Genomic DNA, 12,500 nt, shown 5'->3' with positions numbered 1-12,500 from the left:
AGGACTATTCTGGAGTCCCCCCCCGCACACACACAATTGGACGACTCGACCCGTCCCCAAAGAACTCGGTTCTCCCTGCATGACAGTTAACTTCATGTACCATTGCTCAGAGAACCCTGGCAACTAGCATGTTCTACCAAGATTGAACAATTGAACAATTAACAACTTAAACAATTACACAAACCGATTTACTCGCTTATCAAAAGAACTGGCAATTCGTGTAGTTCATACTAACAGACAACTAATGAATCGATGGATCGTTGCAGCTTTAATAGAGATAATAAAGCTTTACTACATCTCTGGCTTTAATCATTCCAAGATGTGTTTGTGTCTTTGGAACATCCGAGACCGCCTTCAGTCTCACTCCAGAATGCAGTAGAATGCATGCGTAAGTTAGGTCCCCCCCACAACGCGGCTGTGACCTATTTTGACGGAGGAGAACCCTGGGCCCTGTTCAGAGTGAGAGACGGCAGAGCGCCCGCTGGAGACTCACTTCCTCACCTCCCGCTCACCGCTGCCGCTCATGTGTTGTGCCACACACGCCAGACCTCATTTCCTGCACTGTGGCAGAACTGGAACCTGACGAGTGTGTGTGTGTGTGTGTGTGTGTGTGTGTGTGTGTGTGTGTGTGTGTGTGTGTGTGTGTGTGTGTGTGTGTGTGTGTGGGGCGCGGGGGGGTGGGGGTTCTGGGGCTGGCTCGCTCACTGCTGACGTCACTTTCGGCTGCACTTTCAGGTAACCCTTGGCGACAGGCCGTGAAGAGGAGCTAGAAGTGGGCCCAGTCATCTTGGTCACGTGGGCCCTCCTCTACTGATGGCCTTGCACTCCGCTGCAAGCCGGATAACAGAGAGAGAAACGCCGCCTTTTTCCCTGAGAGGCACCTACAGTCATTTCCCGCATTGTGTATAAGCCGCAGGGCAGTGTTTTATGCAAGTTAAAAGAAACAAAACCATATTAATACCAAATTAACGGTCCCCGTATATAAACCTCATAGTTGAAGAAATTGTGCACAATCAATGTATAAGCTCCGGCTAATAGTCGGGAAATTACTTTTATTTGAAATTAAAACTTTGTTTGAAAAAGAAAAAAATTCCATCGGTGTCAAGATTGGGACTTCTGCTATGCATCTAGATCAATAGTCTTACTGTAATAATAGTCTGTTGCTTAACACCCAATTTGCATTACTATTTCTAAGCCCTCCATAAAAAAAATGGAGTCTCATTCATTAGGTTGGTTTGAATAACTTGTCAACAGGTAGGCTTGCTGCTTCCTCATTCAGTCCCCTTCTCAGAACAGCCTGCCGTGTTTCTAAAGAAAAACAACACAAAGAAGAGTGGCAGCTTTTTTTTTTTGCCTTACGTAAGAACGCTGTGGCTGGAGCTGGAGGGCTTAAAAATAACCCCGGGCTGTTTCGCTGCCCTTGCAAATTCAATCAGAGAGCACCTCTTAAGACAATCAGCACAACCTGCCACCCAAGCAAAAAAAGAAAACCGGCACGCTGGCGCTATGCCGCCCGGCTCCACTCTTCCATAACTCAAACTGTACTTGTTTTATGCACACAGAGCTGTAGACCACAACAAGGCAGATGTACGGAAAGCAGGCGGTTCGATACGGCGCTGGAGGCCAGTTGATAGAGAGTGCTGTGACTGACCCTGAGTCAGTGGCAACGGAGCCCACATGCTCCAATTCACCTCAGTATCAAAGACAGGAGGAGGAGAAGGTGGAGGAATTGAGACAGGAAAGAGAAAAAAAGGAAAAAGGAAAGGAAAGGAAAGGAGAGGAGAGGAAGAAGAGAGGGATCACTGTTTCTTTGTCTCCTTGTACCGGATGAGTCATTTGCATGCGTTTGCACTCAGTGAGTACTGAGATCAGACAGGAGGGTGTTTTTTTTTTTTGCATATAAAACTCAGCACAAAAGGATGTGTTGAAAACACTCTCTGATCAAGTGGCGGACGGGCGGACGGCGATAACAATTAACAAGTGGCCCAGACTGAAGTACAGAGGGCTGAAATATAATCCGCTGCCCCAACACGAACAGGCTCTCATTTCCATTCTCCCCAACTCTCATGCATAAACATTCTGCAGCTCGAACAGCAGGTAACACGCATGTGTGTGTATGTATGTGTTGTGTATGTGTGAGTGTGTGTCTGTGTGTGTGTGTGTGTATGTATGTTTGTGTGTGCATGTTTGTGTGTTCATTATATTTAACAAGTGGCGTGCTATAATCTTATTACTGAACGGTTGAGATGAACTGCTTTTGGATGGTGATCTGTGCAAAACGCTGCCGTCATGGTCTGATGTTTAAAACGAGCGGTGGACAGACGCCACGGCGGTATCGTGTCTGGCAGAAGCTCAGTGTCATGGCAACAGGCCACACAGCGCAGCCTTGGCAACCATCGCTACGGCTGCCTCGAAAAGCAGGCCTTCGTGTGCCCCCTAGTGCCAGCACACACACTCGCACACCTACACCGACGGATCGGATCGGACACACACACCTGGTCTCCTCAACCTGGCCATCCACATCATGAGGCATTAAGGAGATTAAATGCCCTCTCGTGTTCGCAACAGCCAAGCACACGACAGCTGAGCCGGGAGGAAATACGTGTACATTTGAGTTTGTGTCTGAATGGGGTATGTGCTGCTATCCTCTATCTAATGTGTGCGTGTGTGTGTGTGAGAGAGAGCGAGACAAACGGAAGTGTTCAGGTGCAGATCCGGTTGCCTAGGGCTTGCGTTCAATGTGAGCACATAGTGTACACTCAGCTACTTCCACAGATCAAGGGGCATGCGAGTGGAATAAACAAGGCGAAGCTAAATTACGTTATGACGGTCATGAGGTGGCAGGCAACACGACGATAAAGACAACAAGGCAAAGGTCAAACTAGACGCGGCTGCCTCTACGCTGCCATGAGCCAAGCCACAGACTAGCTCTCCCAGCATCAATGGCAATCAATGGAGGCCTTAAAGCCCATTAGTGAATGCTTTCACTGTCTTACGAGCAGCGTGGATGAATGCGCTGGCTCCATGACTGATTTAGCCAGTAATGACATAGAGGCATGCATCACCTGCTGTGACTGCTGCTGCTACATACAAGCAAGAGATGACCTTAAAATAAACAAACAACTAAGCAACTAAATAAATAAATACATACATACATACATACAAGCATACACACATACGTATACATACGGAGGAATCTAACCATACATACTTCAAGCATGGGCCTGAATATGTTAAAACATCGACAGGTCAAACAATGACAGAGACATGGATTACCTAATGTGACTGCTGCAATACACAAGCAAGAGTTGACCTTAAAATAAACAACTACATAAATAAATACATACACACACACACACACACACACACACACACACACAAACAAATCTAACTATACATCTTTCAGGCAATGGGCCTGAATATGTTAAAACATCGACAGGCCAAACAGTTCAATATTTCCAATTGTTACGTCAAACTTCCAAAAACAGATTTAACAAACATCACATTCTCTATTTCCTACACAATCCAGAACACAAATCAAAGGCTGCTGCAGTTTGCTTCCTCCAAAGCACAACAGCAGGTGACAAATCGGAACCATGGCCGTTGTATGACATCATCAGCATGTAATTTGCAGGTGGCATGGCTGGCATGCTATTGACAACAGCGCTCTGCCAGGGACGGGGTTACAGAGGGTGAAAAGCCAGGCAGGCGGCGCTACAAACTGCTGACTGCAGTCCCTAGGCAATGCACTGGAAATGCGCCACAGACAGGGTCTTAGTGGGAGCCCTCGCAACCCTCCCCTCGCCCCGCTGCGCTGTCACACTTTTCACACATGCAATGCAAGGCCACTTTCAGGCGATACAGCTGGAATGGTAATTCAGTCCACAAGTTCAATGAGCTTTGTAGTCACGCACGCAAGGACACACACCAACACACACACACGCCACACACACCACACACACAGCAAGAGAGGTCAGGAGTGTTGAGTTGAAGCCCATCAACATTATCTGACAACTTCCCACTCCACAGGGGTGAGAGAACTGCTTGATGATGACAACTCTTCACATAGAAATAGCAACCTGCCATCAGAGGATTGACTACATCGACCCCCGCCCCCTCAACCCCATAACCAAAGTCCCTAAGCTCGGACAAAGAGCCCTGGCTCAACCACACATGCCATTACTGTGCAGATAAATGCCATTTGTATTCTTGCTACGAGACCCCCCACAACCCTGCCGTCAGTGACACCGGAGGGCTATTTTTGGTCACCGCTCTCATTGTCCACTTTTCAATCGGCACGCGAACAATGGGTGAGACAGCGTAATCGGAACGGCTCTTCCTGTGGTTGACTCAACAGCAAGCCCCCCCCACCATAGGCCACATTTTACTGTAAGTTAGGGCTATACAGGTTAGTGTGTATGTATGTACTGTATGTATGTATGTATGTATGTATGTGCACAGAGCTTGACATAGCTCCAAAGGCATGTGTGATAGACCCTGTTGCCTGGCCACTGGTCAGCCCATTTGTCCTAAAATGCTATATCTAAGAAACATCATTGCAGCGGTGACTGCAGGCAACTTCAAATGTCTAACTTGTTCCTGGTGTGGAAAGCTCAGTCATTCCCAGAATACATGTGGCTTTCAACCCCCGAAAAAGCACAGCACATGATGAAACCAAAGCACAGTACTATAACTTGCTTATTCCTGCTTTTCTTGCCTAGACAATACAGTGAGGGCAAACAAATACTACCTAACTAACTAACTAACTAACTAAGGAAAGGCATTAACTTGTAAACTGATAGTAGCAATTCCTAGCAAGAAAGATGAGGTATATTATGTCCAGTTAGTTAGAAAACATTTGTGACTCAATGGATACTAGTTTGCCTGTCTGCACCTCTCTTGGACAGGAAAAACCAACGCTAAAAAATGTCATGCGAAAAGAATGACCGGACAGATGATTCATAAACGCGAAGGAGAGACCTTTGACCAGCATAAGCCGAGAGAGTTGGGGTCAGGTGTGGTACTCAGTAGCTTAAAGTAATGGCTAAGCACATGAGCTCTTTATCAATCTTTACTCAAACACACGCACAATGGAAAACTTCAAAATATGCAACGACGAAGAAGTTTATTTGGTGGCGTTGTAGTACGCCCTGCAATATGATATGTCAGACTGGTATTCACATGTGTGGTTGACATCGTCTGTGTTGCAGTGCCAACAACCTCTCGCTGTGCGTAACTTTAGCATGTTGAGGTGAGGATGAAAAGGAAGTTCTTAAACATGATAACCTCTCTCTCCCCATTAATCATATCACCACATCCACAACAGATTCACAACCTCCGAAAGGTGCAACGCGGTCTTCCTAGACTAGAGGTATTAGCATGGTGACGTTAACTGCCATCACATCCCTATTACATACTTCACACATATCTACAAGTGAACATGAACAACACTCAACACAGCAAATATTTCAAGGCTAACAAGAGACATGTTTTTGTGTTTGTGATTGCGGTGTACCATCAGCATATTTAACATTATTTTCGAAAGATGACAAATCTGAACACATCCGATCAACCTTAGAATAGTCAATTTAGCTGAATAGTTTAACGTTAGCCTCTGTGTGGATACTAGCTCGACAGAGATTAACTTTAGCGATCTGCCTCTTCCTTCAACAGAAACATTCGTTTTGCAGTTAACTCAATTGTACTCTGTGAATTCATTATCTACAGTGGAGCACAAGATGCGAGTCAAAGTTGAACTCTCCCTGAAGAGATTGACACCATCTAACTCACAGTTAGCTATCGGGTAGCTTTAGCAAGACATCTCGTTACCCAGACAGCTAGCTAAACAACATGTAACAATTTTAGCTAGCAAGCCTGCCAGAAAGTGGGATTGTTCTAGTAATTTCAGCTAGCTTGATCCATAGCCAGTACGTAGCTACCATTCAAGTATGCACTGCCGACTCAGTTGTTGCTTCACCACGTTTTTATTTTTTCGTAAAAGCAAATACATAGTTAGACAGTAACGTCCATTGTCAATTATCTACCTCTACTAATTAAACAAGTCAACTAACAACCAGACAGCTAAGGGGTAGCCATTGGTATTCCCTCAACCAGAATCACTTTTCAACATTGATCGTAGCTAGCCAATTAGCTTAGCTGAATGATAATGTCCAAATGTGTGAAAGTATTGAACAAGTTGTAGCTAGCTGTTGCTTGCAAATGACTTGCCAAACTGACACTGTACTCAAGGAGCTAATATTAGCGACTATATGTGTTTAATCATGGTAACTAACGTTAGCAGTGGTGATGTTACCTTGCTAACCAACTAGGTAACGTTTACTGCCTATGCGTTAATGTCAGCTAGCTCATGGTAACCTCGCTAACACATACAAAGCTAACAAGACCGATACATAACGTTAGCTAGCCAGAATAGCTGGCGACATACCTGGTCCCGGATTTTGAGAACCACCATGTTTCCTGTGCGTCGTTGACTTTCATGCAGACTTTAACTGATCTGCTCTCCAAGAAAGCGTTTGGGTACCCCGGACATCCGTGGGTTAATTTTCGGTATTATTTCAATTTGCTCTCAGCTAGGGTTTCCTCTTTCCTTCCTGAAATAGACAAACACAGGAGGCACCAACTCCACATTACCGCCACCGTCACGCAGAAGTTACAAGAGCAGTGATTGGCTGCTGAGGTTTCGAACCACAGTAAAACCAATTCTGGTTTGTCTAGCTAGAATGGACCAAGAAATGGAAAATTCATGAGGAGATAACCACTGCTGATGAACATAAGCAACAGTTTACCACACAAACTAAGGATTTGTACGCAGCCTAACCTCTCTGTACACGAGAAGCGTATACAATATTAAATCCGAAAAATATGTTTTCATTCTTACTTGTAGCAGAAAGTATATGCAAGACACTTGTCTACTTGTACACACGTATATTAGTTCAATTAATAACTATAAACGAACGTCCTCTTGCAAAACGCAAGTGGTTTTTGCATTGCAACTACTTCTTGGACTTTAGGTGATTGACATTACTGGCTGCCGCAAGGGTCAAGTAAAAATAGCTGGGATCTGTTACTGAAGGACTCTGACCTTTACATCTCGTCGTGTGACTGACGGACGACAATTTTATGACATATCTCGACAACATGAACTCCACACGTTCCAGCAAAGTTACATGTTTACCTGAGTTTCCACGCAACAAAGTAAAACGTAATATTAGCTCCCCTCATTCGTTTCGCTGGAGACTGGCGCCATCCTATGGTGGCCTTGCAGACAGCAGCACGTAATACACGTTTTAAGGTTTTAGAGGAATTTGCACTTTTCAGGAAAAAACCTAGGTCAGGGATTGATTGTAATAAACGTCTATTAGCATGCTGAAATTCTCGGTAATAAAGCTAACATGGGCCAAGGTTTTCCGCCAGAGGTGATAAATTCAGCAATATGTAACTCTATAACGAGCGAGATTGAGAGAGCTTGAGTGAAAGTTCAGGGAGAGGGAATGTCTGCAATGCCCTTCACACCATTTAAGCTGCAGGCTTGAGTTTCTGCATAAACAGGAAGTCACACTCCAGTTTCCTGGGGCCAAGAGAAATGGCATGGTGTGTGTGTATGTGTGTGTCTTACGTTTGTGTGTGATACAAAAGCTCAGCTCTAAATCTGGCTGGACATGAGTGGTGTTATTTGCAAAGGGAAGGCAATTCTTCCAGATCTGAACCCTTAAGCCATGCTAATCTTCCAGTAACACCATCTGGAATGCCCGTGAGTGCGGCAGGCCCTGTGATTCCTCCTGTAACGGGGTTAGGAGGTGTGAGAGACACAGAGCAGGGAGCACGACCCACACCATCCTACACAGGCCATTAGAGTGCTTTCACTACTGATCCACCAGTAATGAAGGCCAGATTGTTGCGCACACACACACACACACACAAAGAGGGTGTTCAAACACAATAATGGTAATGTCCCCACATACTTACACACACACACACACACACACACACACACACAGTGTTCTCACACAACGTTATGCACATCCCTACAAGAACACACACACACATGAACACACACACACACACACACACACACACGAACATACACACACACACACACACACACACACACACACACACACACACACACACAACTAGCTCAAATGTGTACCATATGGTGACCCAAAGTGAATGCCCGGGGCCGGTATACAGAAGGCCCACTGAGTGAAGACAGGAGGAGGAATTTTAAAAAGAACATTTAAAGATGCAATCCGTTAGTCAGAGTTAAAGTTTTATTAGTGTTATACTGAGTTGAGCTGCTCAAAAGGAATATTTCAGAAGCATGATGCAAACACTCTAAACGTTGTTTTCCTCTTAGAGTACTCTTTTCAGTCTATTAAAAACAACCATGACATTCGGATTGATTTTTTTTTTCATTTTCTTAAAGAAAAATAAGAAAATATAATTGACAGTACATTTAGGCACACTGTTGACAAATACTGTACACCGATATGCACATTTCAGTATCATAGATTCATATGTATGGGGATTTAGAAAAAGAAATAAACAAAGAAAAGAAAAGACAAGCAATCCTGCATTGTTTGGGGGGAAGCATTTGCACAAAAGTAGAAGTCAAATATGGACAAAGATGAGGAAGCCCAGTGAAAGTGATGGTGCAAACAGACTGCCAGACTTGGCTTTGACAGAGAGGGGAACGTGGGTTTGGGTCAGACCAGAACCAAATCACAGCAGACTGCAGTGAGTCAGTGCTGGCCACTCATTGGCTCTTCAGACAAGAAGCCACCACAGGAGGGCCAATCACAGCAAACGATATAGCTACCCAGAGCTGGGCAATATCACAGCGTTCTGAGAGAAAGGAAAAAATAAACAGGAAGGTAAAACGATGCAAGGTGACTGAGGTTTTGTGGTAATTCTTCTTCAGTAAGTGTTTGTATTTCATTGGTCATACAAGACGGCAGGATGTTTGCCCAGCTCCTGATAAATTGGAGCAGAAAGCCCTGCCGTGACATTTGCACTGGCGAGAAACTAATGTTTTCTTTTTTGTTATTTTTGTTTTTGTGTGTCCAATAATCAGATCCAGGTCTGAAATTCCAACAAACAGGAAACAAGAACAGCTACCACCAACAACAACCGAAAAGAATAAAATAAAATAAAACAAAATAAAATGTAATCCCATGACATCAGGCTACAAGAGACCTCTCATCTCATCTGTCCAACAGTGTAAGTGTTATGCCTTCAGGAGGAATATATAGCACAGTCATAACCCATGTGGCATAGTTTGAATGCCCAGGGGGGGGTTGCCCATAGACCAATATACAAGGGGCACAGACATCACCCGCGCCCCCCTGTGGCTGCTCCTGGTATAGCACAGGCCCTCAACCAGAGGTGCATCAATCTACTCTCCTCTGTAGACTCTGATGCGAAGACTGGAAATGTGATGTGCAACCAATCACACACTCAGTCATGTAAGTGATCATTTTTGTTCATATGTGTTTCATAAATTTTTCATACAAGTCATTTCATACAGTGTGCTCTTTCTATGTTTCCAGGGAGAGAGGGGGTTTACAATAGCCATGTGATCACAAATGATGCATGATATTACCCAGGAGTGATGACAAAACAAAAAAGAAATAGCAAAACAAAAACAGACTTATAAAACAAGTCTTTAAAACAAACTTTTTTGTATGTTACAACAATGGAATGTGAGTTGTCGGGATTAGGTTTCTTTTTTTTCTTTTTTTTTTCTCAATTCTCTCAAATTTTCTTTTTAATTTCTGAAAACATGATTTTCTTTTCATACACAGTTATTCAAATACACATGCATTAAAGAAAGCAAATATTGCACAAAAATGATATTCTTTGAAAGAAAGTACAATTAGATTGGGCTATTTTTGTTGTCTCCAACATCTGTCTGTGCATGTTTTTGCAGTGAGGGGGAGCTACTGCTAGTGTCCGCATCTCTTGGTCTTTAGAGTTAAGGCTGAGTCTCTAAGTTCAAACTGGCACAGTTTTCTGACACCTAGTAGGCCTGTGTTTTAGTGCTACACACGGATTTCATAAAAATAAAAGGAACACGACAAAGAAAACCAAACCAAAACAAAACAAAAAAAACACATGTGAATACAATGATCCCAGAGTGTCCTGATGGGCCTCCATCCGACCGAGTTTATAAAACTTACGCACGCGGACACAGCTTCACCAAAGATAGGTACATTCTTTGCAGCATATCTCCAAATATGCTTTTAGTTTTTTTTTTTCTCTTTAGAATTCAAGAACACAAGCGTATGCAATCACAACCAGGACACGCATCTCCCTCTCACTGGCAGGCAGGCAGACACACACACACGCACACACACACACAAACATACCCTTTCCATGATGTGTTTGATTTTTCAAATAACTTTTTGAAGAACATACTGACATCTGTTGGATTAACGACAAGAGAAACAGTTGTGCTCTCTTAAATTCCCTCTCCCAATGACAAACACATACACACACACACACTCACTCGCACACACACAGATAGAGTTTTGTATTTCGTCATGGTCACTGACTATCACATATTGAGCAGAAACTGCCCCTTGGGCTAAGCTTCCCTCCTCCACTCTCCCCAGCACCCAGACGGACAGAAGGGGAATAAAACTGTAGGTGCTGCATCTGTTGTCAGAAGCCATTTTGCATCGGTGCCACAACTATATTTGGTTAATAAACACATATTCATACGCATGTATAGTTCGTATATATGGTAAAAGGTGAATTACGGTGCATTTTAAAAACTCTGCCAACCATTAAAATCCTAATGCAAGCCTTGGGTAAGCTTAAGAAGAGTGGCGAATTGATGAGAACTAACGGTTTAGCCCTCTCTCCTCGGATTCCTCTTCAGACTTCGGACATTAAAAATGGAACAGTATTTGTGTACTACTCTCGAATGGCAGCTGCACTACGGGTGATTCACCATAGTGATTTAGAATTAAAACATAAACAAAAACAAAAACAATTATATTTTTGTCTGGGATCTGTGCATCCCAAACTGCAGCCATTTTTGTTGTAGTCAAAAACAACAACAACAACGACAACAACAAACCGAAAAACAAAAAGAAACGCAGAACACAGAAAACATTACAAACACAGGATGCTGTCTGCTATAGCCGAGCATCTTAGTGGTAGAGATGTAGAGTTGTGAACTTGTTTTTCTGAAAGTGTCTCGTATGAGTAGATGCATCACGACGAAGACAGGTGTGTGGAGGGGCGAGGGTCCTCTGCGATACATCCGTGTGTGGGTACAGCGCTTCACAAAAAGACCTCAGGAGGGCCTGGAGGGGTGGGGGAGGAGGGGAGCAGGGGGGCCAGAGGATGTGAAGACAGGACGTGTCAGTCGCGACGCAGCTGCTAGTGACACAGGGGACGTCCCATTCACATCTGCAGTCCTAAAGCCACTGCGTATTGACCCACTCACCCCCCCCCCACACACAAACCCCTACGCACACACACACGTAAACACACAGAGACACAACCACGCTCGTTTCCCTCCTTACCCTCAGCCAGACCGCCCACTACAGTCCAAACCACTCCACTCTGGACATGAATCCTCCCCCACCTCCCACAGGCCCCGTTAGCCTCCCGACCTTAGCGCTCGCTGTGGTGGCGGTGGCGGCGGTGGTGGGAGCGCGAGCAGGAAGGGTTAGGTGGCGTGATCGGCGGCGGAAGTGTTGCTCGGTCGTGAGAGGGGTCGGGGTGGGGGTTGGGCCGCGGCGGTGTCAGTGTTGCCGTCGTCGTCGTCGTTAGCATTAGCGTTAGCGACGACGGCGGCGGCGGCGGTGGTGGTGGCTTTGCCGTCGTCATCGTCGTCGTCGTCGTCGTCACATCACAACGCCGGGACAGGAACGCGTAGCGGTTTCGGCGGTGGCGGACCAGGCATCCCCGCGTGGCGTGGCGCGGCGGGCTCTCGGCGCGTCCGGGCCGGGCCTGTCACCTCTTGAGCGAGGAGGCCTTGAGTCTCTGCGAGTAGCGGCGCGTGCGCGGCGAGCGCGAGTGCAGCTGGACGAAGAGCTCGGGGAACTTGCACTGCGGGAACATGGTCTCCAGGAAGCCCTCCAGCAGCACGTACACCAGCCGGCGGTTCAGCTGCTGGTGCTGGAACATGTCGAAGACGCGCAGGATGCCTTTGCGCGTCGTCTCCGCCCCGATGATGTGCTTCAGCTCGTCTGCGCACAGGGGGGGGGGGGGGGGGGGGGGGGGGGGACAGAGAGAGGGAGAGGAGAGCGGTTAAAAAATGAGCACTCATCCACAGCAAGAAACACGGAGCTTGTTGGAGAGGTCTCCAATGAAACTACTAAGGGCACTCAGTGAGGGAAACGGACACCAAAGCTAAACGTCGCATCTTGCAGCATTTAAAGGTGCAGTCAGCAACTGCGCAGGAAGTCATATTTGTTTATGTTTGTGATAATGTTTACATTTATTAGCAGATGTTTTTTTTTTTT

At 45.5% G+C, this 12,500-nt stretch overlaps 2 protein-coding genes across 4 annotated transcripts in view; both read right to left on the bottom strand.

Annotated features, from left to right (window-relative positions):
• The window catches only part of LOC134073022 (serine/threonine-protein phosphatase 6 regulatory ankyrin repeat subunit A), a 49,588-nt gene extending 42,925 nt beyond the window's left edge, over positions 1-6,663 (bottom strand). Inside the window, exon 1 of the mRNA XM_062529953.1 lies at positions 6,446-6,663. Coding sequence (XP_062385937.1) covers positions 6,446-6,472 — 27 coding nt within the window. The 5' untranslated portion in view covers positions 6,473-6,663. The remainder of the gene's footprint in view (positions 1-6,445) is intronic.
• A 1,614-nt stretch (positions 6,664-8,277) lies between these two features.
• snx13 (sorting nexin 13) overlaps positions 8,278-12,500 on the bottom strand; it is a 44,213-nt gene continuing 39,990 nt past the window's right edge. For all 3 annotated transcript variants that reach the window (XM_062529035.1, XM_062529036.1, XM_062529037.1), the window contains exon 26: positions 8,278-12,224. In XM_062529035.1, coding sequence (XP_062385019.1) covers positions 11,989-12,224 — 236 coding nt within the window. In that variant the 3' untranslated portion in view covers positions 8,278-11,988. The remainder of the gene's footprint in view (positions 12,225-12,500) is intronic.

The sequence above is a fragment of the Sardina pilchardus genome, chromosome 24, assembly GCF_963854185.1.
Source record: "Sardina pilchardus chromosome 24, fSarPil1.1, whole genome shotgun sequence".
In the NCBI taxonomy this organism is placed as follows: domain Eukaryota; kingdom Metazoa; phylum Chordata; class Actinopteri; order Clupeiformes; family Clupeidae; genus Sardina; species Sardina pilchardus.
Note: the sequence above shows the minus strand (reverse complement) of the source record. Positions and strands in the feature narration are given on the sequence as shown.